The sequence below is a fragment of the Staurois parvus genome, unplaced genomic scaffold (genome assembly GCF_062004578.1).
Source record: "Staurois parvus isolate SC_StPar_1 unplaced genomic scaffold, SC_StPar_1.0 ptg001158l, whole genome shotgun sequence".
Classification (NCBI taxonomy): domain Eukaryota; kingdom Metazoa; phylum Chordata; class Amphibia; order Anura; family Ranidae; genus Staurois; species Staurois parvus.
This window is the reverse complement of record NW_028318954.1, coordinates 496,148-509,175: the sequence shown is the minus strand read 5'-3', so window position 1 is coordinate 509,175 and position 13,028 is coordinate 496,148. Positions and strand designations below refer to the sequence as shown.

General features: G+C 44.0%; 1 protein-coding gene across 4 annotated transcripts in view; it reads left to right on the top strand.

Annotated features, from left to right (window-relative positions):
* CSNK1A1 (casein kinase 1 alpha 1) overlaps positions 1–13,028 on the top strand; it is a 68,554-nt gene that overhangs the window by 23,245 nt on the left and 32,281 nt on the right. For all 4 annotated transcript variants that reach the window (XM_089659444.1, XM_089659445.1, XM_089659446.1 and 1 more), the window contains exons 2-3: positions 3,786–3,892; positions 11,446–11,572. In XM_089659444.1, the coding sequence (XP_089515570.1) occupies positions 3,786–3,892; positions 11,446–11,572 (234 nt within the window). The remainder of the gene's footprint in view (positions 1–3,785; positions 3,893–11,445; positions 11,573–13,028) is intronic.

The window sequence follows — 13,028 nt, the reverse complement described above, 5'->3', positions numbered from 1 at the left end:
TCTCTGGGTCCCGTCCCCCCTGTGTCCGCAGTCTCTGGGTCCCGTCCCCCCTGTGTCCGCAGTCTCTGGGTCCCGTCCCCCCTGTGTCCGCAGTCTCTGGGTCCCGTCCCCCCTGTGTCCGCAGTCTCTGGGTCCCGTCCCCCCTGTGTCCGCAGTCTCTGGGTCCCGTCCCCCCTGTGTCCGCAGTCTCTGGGTCCCGTCCCCCCTGTGTCCGCAGTCTCTGGGTCCCGTCCCCCCTGTGTCCGCAGTCTCTGGGTCCCGTCCCCCCTGTGTCCGCAGTCTCTGGGTCCCGTCCCCCCTGTGTCCGCAGTCTCTGGGTCCCGTCCCCCCCGTAGTGTGTCCGCAGTCTCTGGGTCCCGTCCCCCCCGTAGTGTGTCCGCAGTCTCTGGGTCCCGTCCCCCCCGTAGTGTGTCCGCAGTCTCTGGGTGTCTCCCCCCCCCGTCCCCCCGTAGTGTGTCTGCAGTCTCTGGGTGTCTCCCCCCCCCCCCGTAGTGTGTCTGCAGTCTCTGGGTGTCTTCCCCCCCCCCCCCCCGTAGTGTGTCCGCAGTCTCTGGGTGTCGTCCCCCCCCCCCCCCCGCGTAGTGTGTCCGCAGTCTCTGGGTTCCCCCCCCCCCGTAGTGTGTCCGCAGTCTCTGGGTCCCCCCCCCCGTAGTGTGTCCGCAGTCTCTGGGTCCCCCCCCCCCCGTAGTGTGTCTGCAGTCTCTGGGTGTCTCCCCCCCCCCCCCGTAGTGTGTCTGCAGTCTCTGGGTGTCTCCCCCCCCCCCCCGTAGTGTGTCTGCAGTCTCTGGGTGTCTCCCCCCCCCCCCCCCGTAGTGTGTCTGCAGTCTCTGGGTGTCTCCCCCCCCCCCCCCCCCGTAGTGTGTCCGCAGTCTCTGGGTGTCTTCCCCCCCCCCCCCGTAGTGTGTCCGCAGTCTCTGGGTGTCGTCCCCCCCCCCCCCCCCCCGCGTAGTGTGTCCGCAGTCTCTGGGTCCCCCCCCCCGTAGTGTGTCCGCAGTCTCTGGGTCCCCCCCCCCCCGTAGTGTGTCTGCAGTCTCTGGGTGTCTCCCCCCCCCCCCCCCGTAGTGTGCAGTCTCTGGGTGTCTTAAACCCCCCCCCCCCCCGTAGTGTGTCTGCAGTCTCTGGGTGTCTCCCCCCCCCCCCGTAGTGTGTCCGCAGTCTCTGGGTGTCTTTCCCCCCCCCCCCCCCCCCCCGTAGTGTGTCCGCAGTCTCTGGGTGTCGTCCCCCCCCCCCCCCCCGCGTAGTGTGTCCGCAGTCTCTGGGTCCCCCCCCCCCCCGTAGTGTGTCCGCAGTCTCTGGGTCCCCCCCCCCCCGTAGTGTGTCTGCAGTCTCTGGGTGTCTCCCCCCCCCCCCGTAGTGTGTCTGCAGTCTCTGGGTGTCTCCCCCCCCCCCCCCCGTAGTGTGTCCGCAGTCTCTGGGTGTCTTCCCCCCCCCCCCCCCCGTAGTGTGTCCGCAGTCTCTGGGTGTCGTCCCCCCCCCCCCCCCCCCGCGTAGTGTGTCCGCAGTCTCTGGGTTCCCCCCCCGTAGTGTGTCCGCAGTCTCTGGGTGTCCCCCCCCCCGTAGTGTGTCCGCAGTCTCTGGGTCCCCCCCCCCCCTGTACTGTGCCCGCAGTCAATTGATTCAGAATATTTTTCTTCTTGTTTTCTGCCTCTAAAACCTAGGTGCGTCTTATGGAGTGAAAAATACGGTACATTTCCATGTTGTGTGTACTGTGGAAGACCAAATATAGTGAATGTAGGGTTCTGGGTTTAGTAACACTTTGATTTTAGGGCCTATGAACACAATATAATACAGTTTTTTGGTAAAATATAAAAGATGAGATTGCGCCAAGTAAATACCCAACATGTTGAACCTTAAAATTGTGTGCGGCTATGAAACTCGGTGCCCCAAATTTTCCATATGAAACCTTTTAAAGGCTCCTAAAATGAATTTGTTTTAAAGCTAACTAAATCATAATGCCCTAGTATTACGCACTCCAGTGTGCCTGGCAGTATGTAGCGTGTAGTGCTGTCGACGTATGTGTGTGTTTTATTTATGTAGATTGGGGTGCAGCAGGCTCAAAAAAATTTTTTGAGGGTAGTTTAGAATTTGGTTGTAGTTAGCATTCTGCTATGACAAGTTATCTTTAGGATCCCCTGATGTCTCACCTGCCTTCCACGGATACTAATGGTGAGCAGATTGCATTTGTTTCACATCCAGGGAGCGTGACATTCTAGCTAGGGAAGATCAGCAAAAGAATGAGGGATAGGGGTTGAGTTGCATGGTTAGCTATAGCCTAGGAATCCCCACTTTGAGTCAGATCAAGTGTTTGGCACTGTTCAGAACCTACAGATGGGTGCCCTTTGTGTTGTTGGACACAGAGATGGTACCAGGATGTAGGCATAACAGATGCTCTTAATTCAACAAGATTGAATAGTTTGCAATCATTGGGGCTATGGTTTGTCATAGCTAACATGATGTAGATTGTTTGAGACTTTTACCGCATGACCACAATCTCCTCTTCATTATACCTATATCTCTCCAATTTTAATTATGGTTTTGTAAAAAAAACATTTAAAGAACAACTTCAAGCATCTTTCACTTTTGCAGTCAAATTTGAGAAAGCACCACTATGTCTGTGTTCCCATTCAAACAGCATACCTTGGAGGAAAAAGATCTCTTAAATAAAAAATATCAGCACAAAGGAGACATTATACTGACTATAAGTTTGTGTCGATTGATTGAATTATTTTTTTTTTTTTTACTTTAACAAGCAGTGGAGCTTTTAAAGAACTATGGACAGAAGTTCTGTTGAATCCCCCAGAGGACTGATTTCACTAAAATCTTTCCAGTGGTGCAGAAATGAAACCACATTTTACCTTGCTGAAGTACACAATATGGACATGGCTATGGGTGATGTACAGTCAGCATGGAGACCCCTTTCCTTTTTTCATTCCTCAGCCCTCTGCCACTTCTGAAGCCCTGTGCTTGCTCTGCTGCCGTTATTTTACTGAAAGGAAAAAGCTAACGATCCCAGACACATGCCTGCCTGCTTCTGCCTGTTTTTCAGAGGACGGTACACATGTAACTGTAGACTTGTGCTGTAAATGACAGCACTGGTGAGCATCAGACAACTATAGTAAATGGTTGTCTGATCTTGTGGGCTTGTGGTTTATTTATTTTTTTTAATCATTTGTACTGCCTTTTTCATTTCAGTACAATCAAGGCAGCATAGTGAGCTGAGGGCTTCAGATGTTCATGGCAGCAGTGAGGGGAAATGGGGTTGGAGTCTGTGCAGGCACTGTCTGCCATGCCTTAAAAGGTGAGGAGTGCTGTGAGCTGCAGAGGTAGCCACTATTTTTTACTTTGTGGCCACAGCAGGAATTATACGTCCTGCACTTCAAAATACAACCTATTCAGGTAAATGGGGACTGAGACTGAGCTCTGCAGTCACTTTTTACAGCAGTTATTTTCTTATTCCGGGTCACAATCCTACTCAATGTCCTTTTTGTCTCAGTCCATTTCGACCGCTCTTATGCTTATCGGACAAAGTTTATTCTGAAACTGTATGTCATCGTGTGTATGTGTGTGTCTATGTATATGTATATATTCTATACTGCAAAGGCAGGCAGATGAAAGTGTACAAAATAAAGATTCTCTCCAACCCCACTTCAAGTGAATGGGACCATTCCTGTTGCATGTGCACTTCTAGCCTAACTTTTGAAAAGTTACAAGATGTACCAAGTGAACGTTTGCTTATAAATTCAAAAGTCAAATAATGGCACTAATCATAGATTCTTGTTTTGCAGGAAGTTGCTGTAAAACTTGAGTCGCAGAAAGCCCGTCACCCACAGTTGTTGTATGAAAGTAAACTATATAAGATCTTGCAAGGAGGAGTTGGTATCCCACACATCCGGTAGGTTATCTTTCTAAACATTTGTTCTGTTTGAATATATTTGTTTAGCTTTTGATTAGATTTTTAATATGGGTGTTGCCTTTTTCAGAGACCAGCACACATGTCAATTGTCTAGTTACTTTTTTGACGTATAGGGCTTTAGTATCTATGTTAAGTGAATAACGCAATGCCAGTGGGATAGGGAAAAGTTAGGACGTTTTCCTGATTTAGCTGGATTCACTTTTTTCTTTTAAATGTTTCTTCAAGCTTTGCCTGAAATAAAGTCTTTAATAAAATTGTATTCTCTTTTATAGGTCATTTAAGGTTCATGCACACTGGGCTTAAAAAAAAAAAGCCAGTTCTTTTGGCAGAAAAAACTCTACTATAGAACTTTTTTGTACAGTAGATTTGGAGCATAAACTTTTTTTTTTTTTTCTGCCTCTAAATGTTCAGCTTAAAATGGTCATAAAGGCTCAAGGTTTGTTACCTTCATGCATGAAGGTAAAAAAACTTTTCTGTGCTCCTGTCCCCCCCTAATACCTAAGCCCCCTCTCAATCCAGCGAAGTGCACTGCAGTCTCTGCTATCCCGGAACTCCTCCTCATTGGCTGAGACAGCTGCTGTCATTCACAGCCAATGAGGAGAGGCTGCAGGGCTGAGCCGCGGCTCCATGTGTGAATGGACACATGGAGCAGCGGCTTGGGAACGTGCCTGCTCTGGTGCCTCCAGAGCAAGCAGCTTGACAAGAGGGAGGGGCCAGGTGCGCTGGTGGGAGACCCTGAAAAGAGGAGGATCCGGGCTGCTCTGTGCAAAACCACTGCACAGAGCAGGTAAGTATAACATGTTTGTTATTTTTATTTAAAAAAAAAAAAAAAGCCTTTAGGATCACTTTAAAATATGCCTCTAAATGTCCTAATCTGTTTGGACTGATAGGATAACATTGAGCTGCATCTACAGCCAAAACATAAAACTCCCGTAGAAGCAACATATTTTTTTTTTTTTTTTAAGCCCATCGTGTATGGAACCTTACTGTGTTACTGAATGTTACAACAAAATAAATCAATGCAGTTTATCCAACAGTGTCACATTTTATTTAACTGTTGTACTTTAATGGTGAGGTGCTAACTTTGTGTCTATATAAACCCTTACCTTGTAAAGCAACCCATTCAGTTTTAAATAGAAATGAAAGGCAAAACATTTGTGTGTACGTATAATAAACATACCTCTGTTCTCCGCATACGGAATTTGGGAAGTGGAAACCGCAGAACACTGCTCTTCCCAGTGAGCGTCTGTGCAAGGGGGGGAGTGTGAGCAGAAGTCTGGTCATTGGAGGAGGTCAGCCTGAGTTTTCAGCACAGCCAGAAAACTGATCACACTGTGCCCTCATGCCTAGAGTGGTCAGTTTTAATAGGAAAGCAGAGGAGGGACTGGCAGGAACAGCAGGGATTACACACAAAGGAAGCAATACAAAGAACAGAGAAAATTGATTAAAAAAAGAAAATTTAAAAACATGTAAGGTGCCCTTGTCCTCCCATGCTCACATGCAAATTTGAATGCATCCCCCTGCATGCATACGTAAACGTGATTGGCACCACACGAGAGGTATCGCTGTGAACGTCAGAGTGAGAACAATAATTCTGTCACCAGGCCTCCTTTTTAACTCTGAACTGGTAACCTGTAAAGGCTTTTAAAGTATCGCCTATGGAATTTTTTAGGTACTGTAGTTTTGTTCCCAGTTCAAGCAAATTTAAAGCATGACATGTTTGGTATATTTTTACTCTTTTATATTTTCAGTATGATATTGTGTTTGTGCGCTAAAATTAAATTGTATTTTTTCTGAAATTTTGCGTTTTTATAAACTACTCCCATTTTATTCTCTAGGTGACTTTACTTTTAAGGAAATGTTTGGAGGTTCTAAGTAATTTTTACAGAAATTAGTAAATGTCGGAACTGGCTCTGACGGCAGGTGGTTAAATACATGTAAAAGAAAGATGCTGTACACCTGTAGTGAATGTTTGGTGAATGTCACATTTTTATAGATAGATATAACCTAATATTTTCACAAAAGGGAAAAAATGTACAAGACGAACCTCAAACCAGAAAGTGATTGTAAAGGCTAAAGGTTTTTATACCTGCATGCATTCAATGCAGGAAGATATACCTTCAGTGTGTCACTCCCTCCCACTTTTCAATACTTTCCTGAGCCCTTTCCAGTGATGTGCACCAACAGTGGCTTTCGTGGGTCTCTCCCTCATTGACTGAGAGACAGCAGCGGGAACCATCGGCTTCTGTCAGTCACAGTCAGTGAGGAGGGGGTGGGGTTGAGCTGCACTCTGTGTGTCTTAGGGACATACAGGGTTGACTTGGGAGTACTCAGCGGGGGGTAGGGGACAGAAGCGCCAGAGGGGGACCCGAGAAGAGGCTAGGGGATGCTCTGTACAAAACCATTACGCAGATGAGTATGAAATGTATTTTTTCGTCTTTTTATTTTTGCTGAACCTTTTATCACTTTTAAGTTTTCCTTTAATACACAAATAGGTTTGTTTACTGCTGTCTATGCGGTAATAATGAGCCTCGCAATAATGAGATTCACAATAATTTTACCAAGTGTATATTAGTAAGATAATACAACTATTCCTGGTTCAGCTTCACTGCCCTTTTTTTTTGGATACAAAATGGCTGTGAATTAATTTGTTGCCCAGTAAGCAAGCTGAAAGCTGCAACACTAAACCAGGAACTAGTAGTATCAGATGCCTGGCATGGCTATACAGAATTTCAGATCTTCCAGCAGGTGAGACTGCGCACATATACAGTATGTATTTTATGTCTTTTAAGTTCTGGTTACTAAAATATTGTCCAGATCTCTGAAATCTGTTACAAGTAAAATAGGTATTCCAGTGACCAGCAGGGCTGGCTCTATGACTAGGTTCCCATCTGTGAGGGGGTTTCCTGCTGCGTGTCCGCACCTGTTCTCCAGCCATAACCACCCGCACATATGGATGCATGCAGATGACACTAATCCTAATGGCACGTCACATGCACTGGAAATCAATCCCGCACTGGGAACTAAAATGCACTTGCAGTTCCTGTACGGGCTGTGATTTTTAAAATGCTGCAGGGACCTTTTCCCTGCATTTCAGGAGTCGCAGCAACCCATTCAATTAAGTGGGATGCCGTACCTGCTCAAAACACAGCTCGCAGAGCCGCATATGTGTACACCTAGCCTGAGGGTTTGTGAACTACTAACATAAGTGACCTTGTCAGTAGCTAGTCACTTGTTTCTAAAAGCAAGGAATGTATTTACTTTTTCTGGTGGCCTGTGTCTTGAAAAACCCTAGAGATGCTGCTTTCTTTTAGGCATGAAGCTTTTGGATGCCATCAACTGTGTTAGGGCGACATAGTCCTCTGCAGCATCCTGTCGAGATAGCTGCTGTTGTGGGCAACCAAAAAAATGCCAGGACAACTGTTGAATATGGTCGTGTGCTGCACATAGTGACCGCCACTATGAGTGGATGCTTCTGGGGAGAGCGATTCAGGGACACGTGTGCATGGCCAGTTTAAATTCTCACTGAGAAATAGTCAGTATAGAGCAGTGGTTCTCAACCTTCCTAATGCCGTGACCTTTTAATACAGTTCCTCATGTTGTGGTGACCCCTTAACCATAAAATTATTTACCCAGTAATTATTCATGTAGTGTCATTTTACCTCCAATACTGCTGCTTTGAACGCAGTAGCTGCTTTGAACGCAGTAGCTGCTCTTTACACATTGCAAATATGTGTTTTTCCGATGGTCTTAGGCGACCCCTGTGAAAGGGTCGTTCGACCCCCAAAGGGGTTGCGACCCACAGGTTGAGAACCACTGTTATAGAGGCTGTTCCTCATTATTGCCATGGGCAGGAGTGCTTGGGACTTTTTTTCTTTTTAAATAAGATTTAATTTATCAATATAGTTGCAAATTTAACAACCATACAAAAAATAGGCAGGAGGAGGGATCAGGGAAGGACAAAGGGGAAGTAAAGAAAGCAATCATAGCAGCAATTTAAACAAAACAATTTCTTCCATCCTTTGTTCAGAATATCATTTACAGAGTGAGCATTAAATAAGGGACATGCAATAAAAACACCTAGTTGAGTTACAATAGACAAACACTGTTTCGTGGGACTGAAAGATCACAAGAGACATGCCCACAACTGTATATGGTATTCAGTATTACCCCTAGAAGCATTGCATAAACCAGTTATGAAAAGTATATAGGGTGTGGCGGTTTGGCGTCTAGCTTATAATACAGAGCCCAGGACCAAGGTGTGTTTTTTTTATAATCAGATTTATTTGCATTACTTTTATGCTGGTAACTTAGTTTCTCAATAACTACTAAGCACTTTTTTTCCAAACATTTAATGGGTGATGGTAAAGGCTTATTGCATCCTCCACAGCCTAATGATTAAGAGTATCTGTAATTAAATACCCCAAAATATAAGCAAGTGGGTTACATTCTAACTGCATATGGAAAGTCATATATAATTTATAATACCATGCCAGTGTAACATGAATAACTGAGTAAGTTTGCATGTCAGGTATAAGAACACTTTTTGTAAGTCCTGTAACATTCCATTACTCCTCTTAAGACAATGCCTAGATCTATTTCCCTTGGTTTGCTTTGGAGAGGGTATTTCGAGAGAGATTAAAGTAAGAAATGGGTATAGAGGTGAGATATCAAGAGTGAGCTTGGATTTCAATATCTAGAAGGACCATTAGTACAATGGCTAGGTCTAGGGGTTTTGTAAAGCATGCTGGGTTTTGTAGGTATTGATTGAACAAATTATTGAGGTGATATTGAGGGTATCTTGGGAATACATGTGCTGCTGCAACAGTGCCAGGTTTCTACCATTGGGGAAAATGGAAGAAGCTTGGATATTTCTGGGAGATGCTTATTGGACCAAAAAGGAGTATATTTAGGGAGGCTTCTAAATTCTAGTAAATGCTGAGACATTAACTGCATAAGTTTCTGTAAACCAATAAAGCCAGTTCACACTATGACAGATGTTTTTACTGCTTTGCAAAATGTCGGTTGCTGCAATAACACAAAGGAAACCATTTTTTTCCTGTGTCTCCCATTCACACTGCAATGCAGTGTAGCGATGAGCTAAAATGCAGACGTGCTGCATTGTAACACAGTGAACGGCCCGTATTACATTGCAGTGTCGCATAGCACATCACATTGCCCAACATTACAGAGAATGAAGTGTATACGTTTGTAAACTTCAAATAAAGCTAGTATAAAAAACCCAAGAAACAAACAAAAATAGGGTGATGCACTGAATTACGCATAACATTGCCCCCTAGCACAGCTGGCAATGCAGAGCTGCGGCTGCTCTGTGAATTAACTGGGTGACGGTGTGAATTTACCCTAATACAACTGTCGCCAACAAAAAAAACACGCAAAGGAACAGTATTCACTTATCTGCTCCCACTGCCTGTGCTTAGGATCTCGACTCTCGTGCATGCCATCACCTGTCAGTAGACTTTTCAGTATCCCACCCTTCTTTGTATATTTGATCCTTCACTTGCAGAACTGTAGTTCCACCTGCTGGCCACAATGTCACTAGTGTGTCCCACAAATATGGTAGTTATGTGGCTACTTACAGGGTCATGGGTTGGATTGTGAACTGTCTTCAGAGTGATTACTCCCTCCAGCTACTAATGTCAGCCTTTCCAACGATATATGGCAATTTATGTAGACACAGTAATACAATTGCTTATTTTTTTCTGTGCTGCAAAATTCATCCACCCTGCTAGCCATTTAATGGTAGTTCTTATCATACACATGTGTAATATTGTTAACACATCACACAACATATACAGTGGATATAAAAAGTCTACACACCCCTGTTAAAATGTCAGGTTTCTGTGAAGAAAAAAAATGTAACAAAGATAAATCATTTCAGAACCTTTTCCACATTTTCAATTAAAAAACAAACTGAAATCTTTTTGGGGGGGGGGTGGAGTAAATACAAATAACTAATTGGTTGCATAAGTGTGCACACCCTCTGAGGATGTAGTTGTGTTCAGAATTAAGCAATCACATTCAGAATCATGTTAAATAGGAGTCAGTACACACCTGCCATCATTTAAAGGGCCTCTGTTTAACCCCTAATAAAGTTCATCTGTTCTAATAGGTCTTTCCTGACATTTTCTTAGTCTCATTCTACAGCAAATGTCTTTGTCCTCAGTGAGCTTTCAGAGCATCAGGATGATATCATTGTTAAAAGGTATCAGTCAAGAGAAGAGTACAAAAGAATTTCCAAGGCATTAGATATACCATGGAACACCGTAAAGACAGTCATCTAGTGGAGAAAATATGGCGTAACAGTGACATTACTAAGAACTGGACGTCCCTCTAAAATTGATGAAAAGGTGAGAAGAAAACTGGTCTGGGAGGCTGCCAAGAGGCCTACAGCAACATTAAAGGAGCTCCTGGTATATCTGATGAGTACTGGCTGTGTGATACTTGTGACAACAGTCTCCCGTATTCTTCGTATGTCTGCGCTATGGGGTAGAGTGGCAAGACAGAAGCCTTTTCTTACGAAGAAAAACATCCAAGCCCGGCTAAATTTTGCAAAAACACATCTGAGGTCTCTCAAAAGCATGTGGGAAAATGTGTTGTGGTCTAATAAAACCAAGGATGAACTTTTTGACCATAATTCCAAAAGATATGTTTGGCGCAAAAACACTGCACATCACCAAAAGAACACCATACCCACAGTGAAGCATGGTGGTGGCAGCATCATGCTTTGGGGATGTTTTTCTTCAGCTGGAACTGGGGTCTTAGTTAAGGTAGAGGAAATTATGAACATTTCCAAATACCAGTCAATATTGGCACAAAACCTTCAGGCTTCTGCTAGAAAGCTGAACATGAAGAGGAACTTCATCTTTCAGCATGCCAATGACCCAAAGCATACATCCAAATCAACAAAGGAATGGCTTCAACAGAAGATGATTAAAGTTTTGGAATGGCCCAGCCAGAGCCCAGACCTGAATCTGATTGAAAATCTGTGGGGTGATCTGAAGAGGGTTGTGCACAGGAGATGCCCTTGCAATCTGAGTGTTTTTGCAAGGAAGAGTGGGCAAATTATTGCCAAGTCAAGATGTGCCATTCTGATACTCATACCAAAAAAAGGGTTGAGTGGTGTACAAAGTATTAATTTAAGGGTGTGCACACTTATGCAACCATTTTTTATTTTTACTTCCCTGCACCTAAAAGCTTTGTTTGTTGTTCAACTGAGTTGTCCAGTTTATTGGTTACAATAAAGGTGGAAAAAGTTCTGAAATGATTTCTTTGTCTCATTTTTTTACATCACAAAGACCTGACATTTTAACAGGTGTGTAGACTTTTTATATCCACCGTAGTTGGCCAGACTAAAACATCAGCATTGTTTGTTTGTATATGTATATAAAGTCCAGGAAAGTACCTTACATTTAGCGCCGCATCTAGTGCATCCCTCAGTGGAATATTTGAACTGTTCACTAATTTTGTATATTATTGCCACACTTACTTAATGTTGGTTTTACTTTTAGGTGGTATGGACAAGAAAAAGATTACAATGTTCTAGTCATGGATCTGCTTGGGCCAAGTCTCGAAGATCTGTTCAACTTTTGTTCGCGCAGGTTCACAATGAAAACTGTGCTTATGTTAGCAGACCAGGTAACTTATATTATCTGTTCTAGAGGAGGGAGATATGCTAAAACTTGTCTCTGCACACCACCTTCAGCTTCCACTGTGTTCAAGATCTGAGTGGAATTGGTCTGATGTGTGTAAGCAGAGAAAGCTGGAAGGGGACTGCAGCAGACATTTCAAAAAGACGTCATTGTGTAACTGTACTTTATGATCATGCACAAAAGCCTTATACTCCGCCACAGGAACACAATCAAACTAAATATTTCTAATCATCAAGTTTAGCTACAAGGCATGCTTATAGTGGTTACAGCATGAGCTCCATTCTGTGGAAAATGGGTGCCAATGGGGACTGCCATTGTACTTCATGGCATGGCCTGTATTTACTGTCGCACATCGTCCTCTGCTCAGGATTGAATATAGGCTGTCGGCTAAGAACCGGTAGCTAAAGATAGGGTTTTGAATCTTTGAAGGGCAGCTATTCCTGAGGCTGTAGGATGGCATAAATTTAAAAGAATGCTTGAAACATGTTATAAGCTACCTTGTTCTCTTAAATTGAGCCAGTCAGATTAATACGAACCTTCCCAATACCACAAGTAACAGCTCTAGCTTAGATACTTTGCTTTGATCCTGCTGGTGCTGTCTAGGGGTCTCTTGAGTAGAGTAGTCCTGAGGTTTGATTTTCTCTGCATTTGCTTCAGGGCAGTTTCACAGCTGATGCAGTGCAGTGCGTTTTTTTTTTTTTTTTTTTTTTTAATGCATCAAAAGTGCATGAACAGTAGGTTATATGGGTTCCAATGGCCTACTTCACAGCAGTTCAGTGCATTCCAGTGCAGTCCAAAATTAAAAAACACACCGGAAAGCATTGAAAACACAAAGAATGCACATGCAGAAACACATATGGACTGCGTTTCTGTCGCACACTGCAAAACTGCTCTTTTGAGCTATCCGCATGCCCAAAAACAGGAAACCCGTGAGGCTTTTATCCGCCTTGCTAGCTCCATCTTTTGTAGAGAGAGACTAGGCTCACCAATGCTTATTTGTGATACATTTAGATTTATATGTTTTTTTTATTGTGTGCTAATTTTTAGAACCTAATGATACAGTATATGTATATATGGCTGCCATATATTTAACATGGACAGGTTCTACTTCCCAGTGCTACACAGTTGTGCCTATTGACTGTTTTTCCCAATGCAAGCCTATGAGTCAACCTACGCACTGTAAGCAGTATTCTCCCTGTGTGGGTGGTAACCTTATCTCAAGTAGTTAGTGATTGTAAAGTTTGACTTTTTTTTAATTAAGCTAGCAAACATGTTATTCTAAAGGCAGTCGAAGGTGGAACCATTTTCTTCCCTACAACCACGGGTTGCAGGAAAGAAAATTGCTCAGTTCCCTCATCAGCATAGTCAGTGCTGATGGGAGAATCCTTCTCAGGGAGCCATCCCTGCTGGGAAAACACAGTGATTACTGCTAGTGGCTATAA